The 17683-nt window shown below is 47.4% G+C and overlaps 1 protein-coding gene across 1 annotated transcript in view; it reads left to right on the forward strand.

Moving 5' to 3' along the window:
* Positions 1-17296, forward strand: part of Antxr1 (ANTXR cell adhesion molecule 1) — a 196673-nt gene extending 179377 nt beyond the window's left edge. The window contains exon 18 of the mRNA XM_052720148.1: positions 13719-17296. Within this exon, the coding sequence (XP_052576108.1) occupies positions 13719-13979 (261 nt within the window). The 3' untranslated portion in view covers positions 13980-17296. The remainder of the gene's footprint in view (positions 1-13718) is intronic.
* The last annotated feature ends 387 nt before the right edge of the window (positions 17297-17683 follow it).

Below are 17683 nucleotides of genomic sequence, written 5' to 3' on the forward strand. Positions count from 1 at the left end.
CTGTTAAAGAAGGGAAAAGAAACAGTAGACTATTGTCCAGCTCTGCTCTTGTAATCTTTTGTGTCCATAGGAAAATTAAACCTTAAAAAAAAAAAGATTAAACCTATGAAGAAACCACCAACATCAGTCTCGGGGACCAGTTTAGAGACTTGTCATGATGGAAGCACAGAGGACTGTGAGGGAGAGGCATGGGGGAATGTGCCCAGGGCTCTGCTCCAGGAAAAGTATCTGGAGTACACTGTCCCCTGATTCCGTTCCAAAAGAAAGACAGAGCTGGATTCCTCCCCTCGGGGTGTGACTCCCTTACACATTATTGAGGCCTTCGGAGACTTTGCTGCCCTTCAAGTCAGGGTAGCAGTGTTTACCAACAGTCAGAGGGACATCATGAGAGATGGTGCCAAGCAACGAGTACCAAGCCTGGTCCAGTGTCAGGACTTAGTGAATGGAGGGTTCAGTGAGACTGTGACTTTGCATCTCATTCCAGGCAACTGGTCCCTGTGTGGGCCTGGACAATGGTACATGTGTGACGTGCTGAGACCCTAGCCAGTAAACAGTCACTGAAGGTGCCCATCTCACCTGCTCAGTCCACAATAACAAAATGTTGTGAGCTGGGTGGCTTAAACAACACACGCTTATCTCTTCCCATTTCCAGAGGCTGGCAATCAGGATGCTGGCATGCTCAGATTCTGGGGAGGGCTTCCCTGCAGGCTGTGGCATGGTCTTTCCACGGTGTCACATGTGGAGAAGGAATAGGCTTCCTGTTGCCTCTGCTTATCAGAGCACTGATCCATCCTGGGGCCCCACCTTCGTGACTTCATGAAACTCTAGTTGACTCCCAGGAACGCTGTCTCCAAATGCCATCCTGTTAGGGATTTCATTGTGCAAATTTGAGGGGAACAAACACAGTCTATACTGAAGCCATTCACTGGTAACAGTATGGCAACCACAAACGCAAAAGTGTTCTTTTTCTTTTTAAATCAGTATTATCTCTGCTTTGGGGGAAGCATTTTAAATACCTACAGGCATAGGGAAAGAAGCTATCCTAAAGATGCCATTGCTCACCCTGTGAGAAGATGGGGAGAGGGAGGGAAAGGAGGAAGAGGAGGAGGAGGAAGAACTCATGATGATGAAGAAGAGGAAGATGAAGAAGAAGAAAGAGAAAAAGAAAGAGGAGGAAAAAGAAGAACTGTACTCCCTTCCGACATGAGAGTGGGAATCGATCTGAGCTGTGTACCCAATGAATCACAATCTTATAATTTTACATTTTCATATCCAAGCTAAATAATGCTCTTGGCTGAGCAATCTTAGTTTATCTCTGGCACCAACATTTTTAGGCAAATACCGCAACATAAATAAAATAATACATAGAAATACTCCGCTAATGATAGGTCTAGGTAGTTAGAGGCCCTCAACTGGACCATAGAGGAAGAGGAGAAACTTGCCGGCAAAGGACAGAAAATGAGAGCAGGAAGACAGAGCAAAGTGCATTCGTCCTGGCCCAGATTCCCCTCCATCTACTGTGCCACGGTGTTTTCTTAAATCATAGAAAAGTGCATTAGAGCAATGGCATTGCTGAGACCCATCCAGAATGACAATTGAAACCAGACTCTTTGGCAAAGTAACCCCTACGCAACTTGGCAGGACCCGTGGAGTGCACATTGAACTTCATGTCTCCAATGAACAGATGATGGTTCAGTGCCAGCCACTGGGGTTTACAAGAGCAAAATTAAGCAGTGTTTAGGGTGCACCATGCTGGGTCACCATTCATTACAAGTTCCTTCCTCCAACAAATGTTGCCAACTTAACCCTCCTCCAAAATACTGCCCATGAATCTGCCTGAGCCCTTGTCTTCTCACCCCGAAAGGTCTGAATTTTTAGACCTAATCCTTATTTAGTGGGTCTCACTTTGGTCTCTTGGTCACAATCCCTTGATCCCCTCTCTCTGATCGCACTCACACAACACACTTTTTCAGAACTGAGTTCTATAAATAGGGCTGGAGAGATAGCTCAGTCAATAGAGCATTTGCCTTGCAAGCATGAGACTTGAGTTCAGTTCCCAGAATACACATTAAAAAAAAAAAAAAGTCTGAGAGGCTGGAGAGACGACTCATTGGTTAAGAGCACTGGCTGCTCTTCCAGTGGACCTGGATTCAAATCCCCAAGCCCACATGCGTGGCTCACAACTGTCTGTAAGTCCAGTTCCAGGAGATCTAGTTCCCTCTTCTGACCTCTGCACCCAATCCCACAAGCGGTACACAGAAATCCATGTAGGTAAAATACCTATACACACAAAATAAATAACATTTTCAACAGACCTGATGGTGCATACTTGAAGTCCCAGGGCTAGGGGTGTAGAGACAAGTAGATCCTTGAGGCTCACTAGTCAGTCAGTCAGCCTACAAGTCGAGTTCTGGACCAGTTCTCCAATAAATAAATACGTAAAAATGTACACGGCCTGGCTCATGGGAACTCACAGAGTCTGAACCCAACAACCAGGGAGCCTGCATGGGACCGACCTAGGCCCTCTGCATATATGTGACAGTGTGTTGCTTGGTCCATATGTGAGATTCCTGGCAATGGGAGCAGGGCTGTCCCTGGTGCTTTGGCTGGCTCTGGAGAACCCAGTCCTCATGCTGGATTGCCTTGCCCGGCCTGAATACAGGGGGAGGTGCTTGGTCTTATGGCAGCTTGATAGGCTATGCTTTGCTGATGACCACAGGAGGCCTGCCTGGGTGGATATGGAGAAGGGATGGACTGGGTGGTGAAGGGGATCACAGGAGAGGGAGAAGAGGAGGGAGGGGAGGCTGCAGTCCAGATGTAAAATAAATGAATTTTTTAAAAATGGTGCATGGCTCCGGGAATGACACCCAAGGTCATCCTTTAACCTCCACAACACACACACACACACACACACACACACACACACACACACACACAAACACATACACACACACACACACACACACACACACAAACACATACACACACACACACACACACACACACACACACACACACACACACGGTGGCAGGGGCAGAATACAACAGAACATGTCACGGTTTTGCGTATTGATGAGATTTGGAGAGTGTAAAACCACTGTATGTCACCTGATACATTTTCTCTTTGTTGTTTACAATGGTATTCTGACTGTCCATCGAAGTCCTTCTCAACTTGGGCATATAAAAACTTTGATTTACATGAGAAGTGATTTAGTGTAACTTATGCGTAGGTCAGACATGGATAGGCCAGCTTTTCATAGATCCATGAGACAGCTCACTCACATCTTTGAGGTGCAGATGACCCTGTCTTACTGCCCTTCCCTTCTGCCGTAGTACTTATTAAACTGTAGTTAAAGACCACTTCAGTCACACTGGCACTTTGAGCCCCTGAGCTTGCATGACTAAAGTATCGAGAGCCTGACCCTGAGCTGCCGTACTGGAGACACAGAAGTAAGTGGATGAGTATCACAGGCCCAGGTTAGAAGAGTGACCTTCCACTGGCAGATTTCAGCATTACAGCCTCTTTCCCAGCCCGCTCTGGGCTCAGCGTTCTCTGTGCCACAGCAGCCTCAGTTTCCAAATATGTACTACAAGGTGGTATCAAGGGAAAAGGAGGAATTTAACATGATCACTGTCTGGTTGGGGCTTCCAAGTATGGTCAGGATTGTATCTCTGTTAATCATCAGATTTTCGTCTTCTGGAGACTGTCAGTGTTGCTGTCCGGGTCACATCTTCTGGGTACTGTCAATGTTGCGTCTCAGCTGCTGTCGGTTCACACCTTCTGGGTATTGTCAGTGTCCCATCTTCTGCGGCTGTCAGGTTTGCATGCTCTGTTTTCTGTCAGGGTTGTACTTCATGGTTACCACTGGCATTGTATTTTCTGGTACTGTTGGGATTGTGTTTTCTGGTTACCATTGGAGTCCCCTCTTCTGGTTACCATCGAGGTTGCGTCCTTCTGTCGTTTGACAACCTTGCCTTCCTCCCAGTGGTCAGGGGTGTAAGTCCTACCCAGTCAGGCAGCGGCGCCTTGAGAAGTGTTGAGTTCAGACTCCAACGGAAAGGAGAAGCCAACCACAGCTCTGACACCAGCTTCCCCTAGCTGTGCCTGCACCTGCTAGGCAAAGATGAAGGTCTGTCCCTTCAGTACTGCTCCATGATTCATTATTCTAAAATGTACTGACATAACTGAAGCTTACAACTTTGTCTTCCAGTTCTCTGGTGTGAGCAGTTCCAACATTAGATAGCTGTCATCTGAGATTTCTTGTGAAGCTGTGGCCAGACAGTGGCTGGGGCTGAAGTTCTCAGGACTACCTGTTCTAGGAATCCCACAGGGTTTCTTCCTTCACCTTTCTGTGCCTCCGTGGGCCTCATATGGCTCCTTGAAATGTAATAGCCCAGAGCTAAAGCCCAGGGTGTTGAAACCAGGAAAAGAAAGTTCCAGACTCAAGGCTAGCACACCCTTTCCATTCCATGCTGTTGTTCAGGTTTGCCAAGGCCATCAGGATCTGAGGGACAGAGGTGGAGGTGACATCTGGCCTTGAGGGAGTGGCAGGATATAGAAAGGGAAAACTCAGGGTAGTGTCTTCTCGGCCAAGCTGAACCCACAGAGAGCAAAAGGAATTCTCTGCTCAGTTGGCTCTAAGAGGGGTCCCTCCCTGCTGCTCTTGGGTGGCCCAGTGACTGGAATGACAAAGTCAAGTTTGAGCAAGTGTAATTGTGTAAAATATTAGGGGAGAAAGTTACTGAGCCCTCCTCACCCCTGGGCTACCAAGACCAAGCTGACAGTGGAGAGGGTTTCCCAGGGGAGAACCATTTGCCAGTGCCCCTCACGTAGAGAATCCACATTATTGTTTAAAATCAACTATAGCATAAGCCACACAAAAAATCTGAAAAATAGAATTTTATAAGCCATGTTTTCCCACCATAACACACACACACACACACACACACACACACACACACACACACACACACTGAAATTTAGTAGTGATGGAGTAAACTCTACTTGGTAGAAAATACTTACAAGTTTAAAACACTCACAAATTACCGTTGGACCTACAAGAAAGTCCAAGCTACTGTTAGCAGGCATCTAGAAAGTAGTGATACCAGAGCACCACAGAGAAAACCTTCATGGTTTGAAGTCCTCCAGAGATCTGTCTGCCTCTGACTGCCAAGTGCTGGGATTAAAGGCATGTGCCAGTATACCAGGCCTAAAGATTCCTTTTAAAACCATCAATTGAATAGAAAATTATTTAATGTGACTAAAAATACTTATAAATATGATTATCTTGATGTATATAAAAAACTTTATTTTTATACTTTTAGACTCAGCAAACTAGGATTTAAAAGACACTTTTCATAAACTCACAGCAGCTGTGGCTGCCTGCATATGATCAGGCCAGTGAGTATTCCAGTACAGGTGGAGAGGGGCACATAGCCTATACCCCCAGCTCGGCAGTACTGGTGTCCAGGGCTCCTGGGGAGGAGCGTTGTCTTCTTCAACCCTGCTGGGCTGGCCAGGCTCCAGCAGATGACCATACGCCTGTGCACGTGTGGGCAGCACTAGCTGGATTCAGTGAATTATTTACAAAATTGTGAGGGAACAACAGCCCAGGAGAGAAGTGAGCAGAGCCCATGAACAGGCTAGTCACTAAGGATGGATGTGAACATAACCTCGCATGTATGGAACAACCACCAGAGAAACAATTCTGTCCCCTCTGACAACTACACTGAAAATCTTCCCCTCATAAAACTGTAATTGAACTCATCATAAAATAGCACTGAGGCTACAGTTATTATCGGTGTTTCTAGACGGAAAGTTGACAATAATAGCATCAAAACCTGTTCTAATGCGCATTAGCTAACCCGGTGACTCTGCTTTCCTGACTGATGGGTAAATGCAAACACATCTGTCATTTAAACACAGTGTCGTTTGTAGTACTGAGAGTTGGAGTCCTACTGCCTCACAGTAAAGACATCAACAGCTGCACCTGTTGCTTCTGTGTGAGAGAAGGTTGAAGATGTCAGAGAAGCACAGGACCTGTGCAAGATGAGTAAGAAATCCCAGCGTGGGGGTGGAGACTCCGGAGCCACGCCCACCACTGAGGAGCTATTGGCTATGGAGGGAGAGGTGACCACTGGATGATTCCCCACACCCCAGTGGATACCCCACAGCCACAGGCACACGGGCAGTAGTAATTGGACTCAATGGATGGGGCGGGGTACCTAAAGCAAGAAAGGAGAGACATTGGGGAAAGATGAGGAGAGAAGGGGAGGAAGGGGCAGATATGGTTAAGGTAAGTGGTAGGCATCTATGAACGTTTCCGATAATAAAGCAAGAAAATAGGAGGGAAGTGAAGAACTTGGCACCTAGTTCAGTGGTGGAGCCCTTGCCAAGCATGCACAAGGCCCTGGGTGCAAGAGACAGAATAAAGGGAGAGAGAACCATAGCATACTTTTTTTTACACAGCCTGATTCGACTGTCGTCAATACGTGCACTCTATGGGTGTTGGTGCTTTCTAGAAAGGAAAAGCACAGAGATGATTTTGAATCCTGTTACCTGTGTTTCTTTTCCCTTCCTCTTTTTCCTCTTTCCTGCATGTATTTTCCAAGTTCTCAACAAATATAGAACACATACAGAACTTGGTGGTCGGGTGAAAGCGGGATTCATATGAAATAAATCCTGTCTCGGTAGGAATTACTGACAAAGCATATGTGTCTTGCTAAAGACGTGCCATTTTATTTCCACCCTTCCCTTCATTTTTCTAGCTTCCTCGTGTTACCAAATATTTCCTTCATGCTTTCATCTCACCCTTAGTTTTGGCATCAAAAGACCTGATTACAGAGAGCACGCCAGCTCGTGTGTCAGCAGAATGAATCAAATAACCAAGAGAGTTGACCTTGGATGCTTTTCCCGGACAGCACATAAAAAGCAGGCTAGGAGAGGAAATGTATCACAGACTAGCCCAGCTTGAGGAGGAGGGGGGCGCTGAATGCCTGCTCCCCACCACCCCACCCCACCTGCCCCCGACAGCATGCTTTCTCTTGCCCAGGGCTGACGCAAAACCTGTACTGTTTATCTCTGTCAGGGAACTGGACCTGTGATGTGAATGTTGTCACGAGAAAAGCCAGAGTGTCTTCTTGTGAAATGGTGGATCAACACTGAAGTGTAGGGTTCAAAGAGAGAAAAGAAAGTAGGCCAGAGAGCTTCAGAGGAGCCAGCCATAGCTCGTGCTAAGAGCCTGGGTATCCTGTGGGTAGAAGACACTAAAGGGTTTAAGCAGGAAGAAAACTGAACGAGTGTGTACACTTGTTACATGCACAGTTTATATCCTTCTACATACGTATATGTATGTATATTTCTATATGGAGATTTATGTGGAAACCAGTATATCAAAGGAAAAGTGGGGCTGGGAGACCTATCTACTACCTGACCCCAGCTTTAGATGGGCAGTACTGAGAATGGGGGAGAGTCGGGGGTTTCAAATGTCCTCTCTGCTTCTCTGTGACACACAGAAAATGGTGCCCTTCTTACCCCAGTTCTCACTTCCACCCCCTCTAATCTCAGGGTTGGTTCTATCTGCCTGCCTTTCACTACTTGGATATTCTGATTACCAGGAGAGAGAATCTTACCGACACAGCCCAGGTTAGGTGCCTACCTCTGGTCCAATCAAAGGTGGTAACATTATAGATCGCAGACATGGCTGCAAGGGTCCTCTGTGAGTCATTGACTCTGTTTCCACCTCTAGACTATATCCTCATGAGGGCCAGATCTTGATGTTTGCTCAGTGCTTTCTGAAGCCCCCTTTGATTGATAGATGATATGACCACTTGGGAAAGGATGTGGTGACAGAGAGTGAAGAGAGGCATAGGTGGGAAGATGTCGCTCTGATGTCATCTCTCCTGAGGCATCACTAGAGCACCAACTTCAACAGTTACATCAGCGGACATCAGTGAGCCAATGAGCTTTGTGATCTAGCCTGAGAACCAGACTTTCCTTACAAGACTGGTTTTCCCAACCCCCATCCCAAACAGCCAGCTCCAAACTTTGGAAGGTTAATCCTTTTGTAACTTGAGGAATACCTATAGCCCTCCCAACAAGACAGTGCATGTGAGAACTAGGCCAGAGAAAAGGTATTTGTAGAAACTTGGCTTGTATGTTACACTTTTTCCATGATTACTTTAGTATTCTCTCTGTGAAATCCAATTTCCTTGAATGACCTCTGTTCATAGGAAACTATTTGGTTTAATTTGTGGGAGCCATGGCATATTTTTAACCATCTCCGAAGGCCAACTCCATCTCTGCTGAGCGTGCCTGATAGCCAGATGTTTCCTAACACTCAGCATACATGAGCTCACTCCTGGCACATTCTTTGCACACAGTCACCCCAAAGCTCTTCTCCCATCTCCCCGACATCCCACAGCTCAAACTCAGAACTCAGGGGGGCAGCTTGAATCCTCAACAGAGTTGCCTAAGAACAGAAGGTGAAGCCATTTCCAGTGCTGAAATTTCCAGTTTCCTACTATTTCAGAAACCTAACAAACAGCTGGAAGATATGCAGTACAAAGGACTGGAGCTAGCCAAACTAAGCAACATGCAAAGATGTGCAAACTGGCAGCCCGAAAGAATCCAATTACATTGCAGGCAGAGGGTTCTGCAGCCACTCAGATCTGGTGGATCATAGAGCTCAGGGCTAAGGGCCCTTGGACACATCTAGCCAGTACAGAAGACCAAGGAAGTGAGGGTCTCAGAGATGGTGACTTTCCCCAGCTTTCACAGCAAGAGTGTGTTAGGAACCAAACGAAGCCCCTGGAAAACCACAGTCCTACACTGCTAGCTCCCTATACCCTCTACAATCCCAGGGAAAACCTGAATGTGGTCAACAAGACCTTGTATCCCAACTATCCCATAATTGGGCAAAGGCATTTACTGGAAGGACAATTATCTTTAAAGGCCTGGGTTCCATCCCCAGAATGACATAAAAACTACATGTGGCTGTCTGTGCTTGTAAGCCCAACAGTTGGGAATAGAAACAGAGTCATCCTTGGCAATATAGCAAGATCAAGGCTAGCCTGAGCTACATGAAACCATGCCGAAAGAGGCTGGGAAAGACCAAAGAGAACACACAGGATCCTCATAGGATGTCTCCCCAGGAACTGGGAAGAGCCACAGCAAGATAACTTAAGGATGGCTAGGCAGCCCTGTTAGCATACCCTGAACTTCTAAAAAGCGAACTTAGGAGGACTCTATGAGCTTTTAAGGATGTCCTGCTCAAAGACCCACAGCTATATAAGGATTGTCAAGTGACAACTTGGACCTTGAGATCTTAGTAGGAGCCCGGGCTTCAAGGAGAGACCCTGAGGCTGCCTGGGAGCTGTTTGAAAACAGCACCAAGTACTGTGCTGTTCGTTTCGTTGAAACGTATCCACAGAGCTTAGGACAGGACTGGGTGGACGTCCTGCAGATGAGTGAAGCCAGCATCACAGGACCTCATGACATCGGAGGCTGTGGATTCTACTGTAAATAGAGCCATTGAAGAACTGTGCACTAGAGAGTGAACTGAGCAGACAGACTTACATTCCGACTCAACCTCGCACATCTGTGTAGCGAGTTAATGGATTGCGTCCAAGTGCTACGCTGTGTAAAGCTAGCCATTGGTCCTTCGGGAATCTTTTTGTACTTATTATTCGTATTCAGGATAATAGTAAAAAGAATGCATTCCTGAGCCACGCAGAACTAGGCTGTCTTCCCACCTGGCCTTGCTGCCTGGGTGGTTTTGAACAAGTTATTTGAATAGGCCTCAGTCCTCCCTTTCATTTCTCTACAATGGATGTAATAATGCCTAGCTCACAGCGTTTTAAAGTGCTCACGGATGCTTCATAGATGAAGATGATGATGGAGGGGAGGGGTATTTCTGATAACTATCCCATTGTATTACAAGATACTCCCTCTTGGACTTTTTTGTGTGTGTGGTACTGAGGATTGAACCCAAGATCTCATGCATGCTAGGCAAGTGCTCTACCACTCAGGTATATTCCCAGGCCTTCTTAAAATTCTACCAAAGGGGCTGGAGAGGTGGCTCAGTGGTTAAGAGCAATGGGTGCTCTTGCAGAGGACCTCAGTTTAATTCCTAGGACTCATATGGTAGCTCACAACCATCTGTGACTCCAATTCTAGGAGATCTAACAACTTCTAACCTCCAAGCACACACATGGTGCACAGACATGTGTGCAGGCTAAACACCCGTGCACACAAATAAACTTAAAAAATAAAATTCTATCAGAGCATGCGCTACTAGTGTGTAGAAAAAAAAATGACATTCTTCTTTTGTTAATGAAGAAGGCAAGGTAAACTAAGGTCAAGGCCAGCCTTGGATATGACTCAAACCACCCAGAAACAGTGCTGCGGAGAATTAAACTGAACTGCAAGGGCCAGTATCATGAGAGAAAGCTTTGGTCACCATAGCAACCTTTTTAACCAAACACTGGAGATCTGCTGGCGTGTACAACACTAACGACATCTGGCCTTTCTATTATCCCCTCACAAGCAAAAAATAAGAGTGAAATGGGAAAGAAAATGCCCTGTGAACTAATCTTTAGGCCAACTATGCGCCCAAGTGTCTCATGTTTGTGCTGGCGCCCCTGGCCCAGGTTTTTAGAACGCTCAGGAGCCACGCCACTCTTTGAAGAGCCAATCTTACTGCAAATTGCCCGAGGGTATGTTTGTGCTGCATCTGCACATTTCCTCAGTAAGATAAGTACAAATACATCATCTGTCAGCTGCATGTGCAAAGCACTGTGGGAGGTCCTGTAAGAAATGAGTGGCGGCGGTTACGTAGCAACAGGAAGGCAGGAGGAGCCATGCTGGCTGTTTCTATCACCTCCTGTTCTTCACTTATTCTGTTTACTAATTATTGGAGTCAGACCTGATGCTACCTCCCTCCAGCTGCATATCTAGCACAGGCGAGGCCATTTTGCCTCCAACATCTGTTTTCCCATCAGTAGAGGGCAGCACTAAATTCAGCTGTTTCCCAAATGTGGTAGATAGATCACCACTGTTCTAGACCCTTCCCTGAGGGTGACAAAAGGACTCTCACAGTGCCTGTAAGCGGCCGGTGTTCTCAAGAGCCCCAGTCCACATCACAGATTTGCATCCCCAGCATGGGCTCTCCAGGAGCTTCTGAGCCTGTGGCCAGGAGAAGCTCTAGGGAAAGCTGTGTGTCAGTTTCATAATTGGTCCAGAGGCAACTCTCAGAGCTGAAGACAGAGGGGACCTCACTCCAGCAGTCCAGAATCTCCATCTTTAAAGGGACCAAGGTTCCCGAAGCCGTTAGTGCCCATTAGGTGTCCAGGAAGGAAGGCAGAGTAGATAGCTCAGGAGATCCGACTCTGAGTTGTCATTGTGGGAATTTATCACAGACAGCCATAATATCTTGAAGGAAAGAGCCCTATACAATGTCATTAGAAAATTGTAACAGGGCTTCGCTCCACTCAACTGTAGAAGAGAGCTACCTGGCCAGTGAAGACTTTATAATTGTGGTGTCCATCCTTAAAGCTGGCCAGAGCTGGGAGCTCTGGGAGGGAAAGTGAGAAAGCCAGGTGGTTGCTGTAGTTAGTGGAGCCCCAAAATAGACCCAGCAAAGCTTGGCCACACCAAGGACTCCAGTGCTGGCACCTGTGTGGGACGTCACAGTTCCTAAACAGATACAGTCTGGCCAGGTCTGGTCCTTTCTGACCCAGACACTCTGGCAAACACGATGTCTTGGAAAGGAATTTCCAGACCATTGCTAATGCTCCCAAAGCCTCTGCTTTTCCCAAGTGGCTTCAGACAACTCCATCTGACTGTGACTCTCCTGATCTTCCACGCAAAGCATTCTGGGAGGTTTCTTCTTGTAGAAAAGCAGTGTCTCCTCTTTTTTTTATTATATATATATATTGGTTTTTCGAGACAGAGTTTCTCTGTGTAGCTTTGCGCCTTTCCTGGATCTCACTCTGTAGTCCAGGCTGGCCTCGAACTCACAGAGATCCACCTGCCTCTGTCTCCCGAGTGCTGGGATTAAAGGCGTGCGCCACCACCGCCGCCCGACAAGCAATGTCTCCTCTTGCCATGAGAGGCTAAGCATTTACAGAGAAAACAACTGCAGTGTGTAGGCTATGATGTGTGTGTGCTAAAGACAGTAACTAGAAAAATACCCAAGAAAGCACATAAAGAGTGGAGGCCAGAGTCACCTGGGAAGATGGACGTATGACCTGAAAGATGGGGCACACAGGAGAGAAGAGCTTCTCTTGGCTTCATCTCCCATCCCCCACAAGTTTGCGGCTTGCTGGATCATCACAGGCCAAGTCTTGGGATTCTCTCTCTCTCTCTCTCTCTCTCTCTCTCTCTCTCTCTCTCTCTCTCACACACACACACACACACACACACACACACACACACACACACACACACACACCTTGTTCCTTAAATTCTACAGCCTGACCCTCTGTAGGCCCCTTCTGGCCCTTCCTTGGGTCTGACGTGGGAAGCCGGGGCCTCCCTAGACATGCCTCCACGGAGCTAGAATTACAGGCTCTGTCTCAGTGTGGAGAGGCATCTAGGCTGTGCTCTGTACCAGTAATGAATGAACAGGAGGAGAAAAAGAAGATTCTGTGACACGTGGTAGACAGCCACAGAGGCTCCATGGCCTGAGAAGCTAAGGGAGGCCAGGAGCACACAGGGGAGCCATGGCCTGGCCTGGCTGGGGGCATGGGAGGAGCTCATCAGGAACAGAAGGTAGTCCACACAGCGGGTGACCTGACGTGCATAAGAGACTGCCTCAGGGCAAGTGTGGGGCCTGTCGCCTGGTGAAAGAAGAGAGAGGGCATAGCAGAGCTACTTGAGGCTGGCTTCAGGCTCTGTACTCTCCAGAGTCTGGGGAGAGGACACAGGGGTCTCTCAGCATTGTCCTATTAAGTCCCTAGGAAGCCACACACATTAAAAAAAAAAAAAAAAAAAAAAAAAAAAAAAGCCAAATTTGAGAGACATACCCGCTTAGCAATGAAATATCTCTGTTGAATTCCTTACAAGCACAGGTGTAGAGAGTCCTGTGACCAGACCAGGAAAAAAAAAGAAAGAAGCAGCCTGGTGTGAAGGGCCCGGGAAAGGGACTTGTTTCTCAACCTCTACTGCTTTCCAGGGAAGGGAATGCTGGTCACACTCTACTGGCCAGGCTAAGAGTAAATATGACGCCCTTCATAATGTTATGGTCCAGCTAGCGTCAGCCATCTTCCCCCTCCCCACCCAAGAAGGTGAAATGGATTGTGTAAGGGAAACTGTGACAATCTGACCCAGCCATCCCAGGAAGGGAAATGGATTCAAAGAGACCAGTGGCCAATGTGGATTCAGGTCACCAGGTCCCCAGCAGCCCGTCAGTGTGTCTTTTGTCCCTCACAGATTCTTTCTAGGGCCACTGTGCTCAGCACCTGCTGATTTTTGTTTTGTTTGGTTTTGTTTTTTCGAGACAGGGTTTCTCTGTGTAGCTTTGGAGCCTGTCCTGGAACTCACTCTGTAGCCCAGGCTGGCCTCGAACTCACAGAGATCCGCCTGCCTCTGCCCCCGCCCCCAGAGCTGGGATTAAAGGCCTGCGCCATCATCGCCCGGCTGCACCACCACCGCCCTCCGGGCAAGCACCTGCTGTCTTAAGGTGTTCATTCATGGTCCTCTTCTGATTCTCTTCCAGGGGCGCTGCATCAACTTCACCAGAGTGAAGAATACTCAGGCAGCCAAGTACCCCCTTAACAACACCTACCACCCCAGCTCCCCACCTCCTGCTCCTATCTACACGCCCCCACCCCCTGCTCCCCACTGCCCTCCCCCAGCCCCCAATGCCCCCACTCCTCCAATCCCCTCCCCACCATCCACTCTCCCCCCTCCTCCTCAGGCCCCACCCCCTAACAGGGCACCACCTCCCTCCCGACCTCCTCCAAGGCCTTCTGTCTAGAACCCAAAGTCTGTGCTCTGGGCTGCCTGAGAAACTCCAGGAGGAGGCTCCTCTGCTCTCAGAAAGATCTTCCCAGCCCAAGGTGGTGAGCGGTGACTGACTTGGCACGATTTAAAAGCAAATCGTGGTGGGCAGAATGAAATGGAAATTTGGACTGCCTGAAGGCAAACAATGAGACAATTGCAGTCACGTTTCTAGCCTGTGACCTCTCACCTCTAGAAGAAGGTTCCAGAGATGGCTACACTGCCAAGATGCTCTCAACCAGATCATGCCCCATGGAGACCAGGAAGAAAGTAATTTCTGAGAATGGAATGCAGCATTGGATAAGAACTAACCTGGCTGAGATTCTGAATGCCACCTTCCTCCATGACTTGACTCCTGACCCTTGAACTGGGAACCAGGCCATCCTTATACCTGGGCACTGCCCAGCAACTCTGAAAGGTGTGGTGTCCCTAGGGTACATCAAGCAGGTATCCAGTGGGATCTGCAGGTTGTCTTATATAAGAATGCATGCTCTATTCTCCTTCCCAAACCTCCCCATTACCTAGGAAGGAGGGAAGCAGCGTTTGCAACAGGAAAGGTGTGTTACTATGCTGAGAAGTTAGGGGAGTCGGTCCTTAGCACTGATGGAGAGTGTCAATGGGAGCATCCAACTGTTACTCTAGAGGTGGCTGCCTTCAGCCAGGCACAGTCCCTAAACCACCAAACCTTATCATGTCAAAGGCAGCCTGCTAATGATTCACCTTGAACATCAAGGTTTGGCTTTGGCATAGATCAGAGCTGATCACATGGTCCCTTCCACATGAGATCACAAGGTCCTTCATCATCAGTACACCAGAGATTTCCAAGTCCATTTGAGAGACAGTAGTCCTGACTTGATAGGAAAACTATCCCCAGTTGATTCCCTCTGAAACAGGCCATTGTGTCCAAAGGCAGGTATTTCTCCGTGGCCCTTCAATCTACTCACAAATATTACCAGTTGTTAAGCAAGGGGAAATACACCCTGTGTGTAACAGAGAAAAGCTCTACCTGAAACTCCCACCCCATTCCTCCACATCATTCTGAAGCTGTCTTTAACAACCTCAAATGAACCCTGGACATTGTCACCCAACCGTGAAAGCAGAGGTCATTGTCAAAGGCAGTGTACAGCCCATCCAAAATCATGCTTCCTCCCTCAGTTTTCCATGGGCCTTGAAATTCCTGTCTCAGGCTCCTAAAACTCTAAACTCTTCCCTGGAACAAAAGATATAAAATAAATACAAGCTTTTGGGCATTGGGCTGTGATCTACAAAGATCCCTTAAGAACTCAAGTTAGCCTCATTCTTTCGGCTTCTTTAGTACAGAGGCATCGGGTGTGGTGCATTCCATAGGCACCAATTCTTGTTCCCAAGGCAGACATTATTAATCAGTCTCAGCACCACTTCTCAGTTTAGCCCAATGATATTTTCCCACAGTGCTTCCAACCACAGCTCTAATGACCTGTCAGTCATCAGTTAGAATTGACAGATGATAGAAACACTATTTGCAATACCTTAGAAAAGCAGAGGAGAATGGGGGAGCCACCAGCATAAAAGGTACTGTCTGGGGAAAATCGACCTAGGAGTGCCCAAGTCCATGATCATGATGTCCCATCTACGGTGCCAACACCGAAGTGACACTTTTCCAAGTGTACCCAGACCTCACCCTCCTCCCTGTGGTTGCCATTCCCTGCTTTTCAGGCCTTAGGAAAGCGACCTCCCTCCCTCCCTCCTACTGTGCCCTGCGCTGTTCACTTTTAGAACAAATCTTCTTTAGTGTAGTCCCTCATTAAACAAGGGCCAGAATGTCTCAGCCACCTGTGGTGACATTGCTGGGCCTCAGAAGACCATTCCTAGGAGAGTGGGCTCCCGAGGCTCACAGCTGCAGACGATGAGCCCCCAAGGCCACTGTTTTGACTGCTGGCGGTGCAAAACAGGCCACCCCACACCACGGCTACACAGTTGTGTGACCGTAAGAAAGCCCGAACCAAGCTGCTGGCGTTGCTGTTCAACAAAAGTGGGCTCCGGGGAAGGCGGCAGGCTCCCAAGAGCAGGCCACCCTGTGCCCTGGGCAGTTTTCCAAGAGGCCGTGGCGAAGTGTCTGAGGAATAAGGAATGTTGATGCATGGTGATTCTGAGAAGAATTTGCAAGGTTTGACCTTAGAACTTGGCCCAGTGTGTCTTCCCTGGTCATTCAGAATTATGGTTAGAAGTTTCTAGAAACTGAACAAGGTTACTACCTTTCATAGTAGGCTACTCTGGGCAGGAGAAGTCTACCTGGTTTCCAAAGTCCATCAGTCCTGTGTCATTCCCTGCAAGACAGGAGATGGTGGTTGTAATTAGGAAACTGCACATGTTATTTGTTTGGCCCCTTGTTATTGTCCTTATGAAGTTTTTTTTTATATAAAAGCCAAATTTTGTTGTATATATTCATATTCCACGTGACAGATGGAAGCACGTCCTATAGGTGTGAATAAAAAGGACAGTTGTAGTAAATTATTAAAGCCAGTGATATTTCACGGCAGGTCACTCTACCAAGCTGTGCTTGTTCGTTCCCCATGACCATACTGCTTTACTGTACAAATAGTTACTGAACTGACGACGCCCTGTTTACACATCAGTGACAGCCTTGCTGAGAACTGCAGTCAGTCCCTCTGCTGACGCTCGCTCGTTCGCTCTCTCGCAACAAGGTCCTACCTGGAGCTTGGCGCGCACTTCTGTGAGACAGAAGAGCTGTCTTTCCCCAGCACCAGGGACAAAGCTACCCATAAACTAATGGAAAGTCTTGGCTCTCTAGCCGGGGGTGGGGGTCTCACTAGAACCCTTAGGAGGAGCAGAAATGATCTGCACTTGCCACCTGCACACAATGGTGGAAGATCCATCAAAGAATAACCGTAAGATACTGACCGACAGTTCAGGAGCAGAAGGAATTAATGCTGTGTAAAATGGGTGGAATTTGTCTGCAAGCCATAGAAAGCTTGCCCATACTCACCAGGAGGAAGGGAGCGTTCTGGTCAGCTGTCGTCTTAGTTATCTGAGTCTGGCTACATTATCATGCTTGGAGAACCAGTTTAAAAGAATTAGAATATGATTTCTGAATGCACGTAACATTAAACTCTTCTCTTTCTCTATGATAATTTAGTTATGGATGTTCAGCGTCTCTGAGTCGTTGTTATGACAGATCTGCCATCACTGTACCATGCTGTAGGAGACTGGGCTGAACCTGTACAATGGTATACCCTGGAAGTTGCTTTTTTTTTTTTAAATAATGATAATAAATACCTAAAATCGGCTATCAGACTTGTTGTTTGTGTGCTTGTCATAAAAAGAAAGTACACGTTTTTCAAGTACTTACCCTGGGGTCATAAGAAAATAGCTAGCAGGCTTGCGAGATAGCTCTGCTGGTAAAGGGGCTTGCTGCCAAGCCTGACAACATGAGTTCAAGTCCCGGAACCCACATAGTAAAAGGAGAGAACTCACTCCTAAAAGTTGTCCTCTGACCTCCACACGCACACTAAAGCACACAGTCACCCACATACATGCACACACAAACACAAAATAAATGTAAAATACTTTAAACAAAATAGCTTATCATTCTGTACACTGAAATACATTTTTCTTCAAATTATTTTCTATCCACTAAAATCTTTACTGCTTTCTGTTGCTGGAGTTTTTCTGCCTGGCCCA

This window comes from Peromyscus californicus, unplaced genomic scaffold, assembly GCF_007827085.1.
Source record: "Peromyscus californicus insignis strain IS unplaced genomic scaffold, ASM782708v3 Scaffold_6__1_contigs__length_162567912, whole genome shotgun sequence".
Lineage (NCBI taxonomy): Eukaryota > Metazoa > Chordata > Mammalia > Rodentia > Cricetidae > Peromyscus > Peromyscus californicus.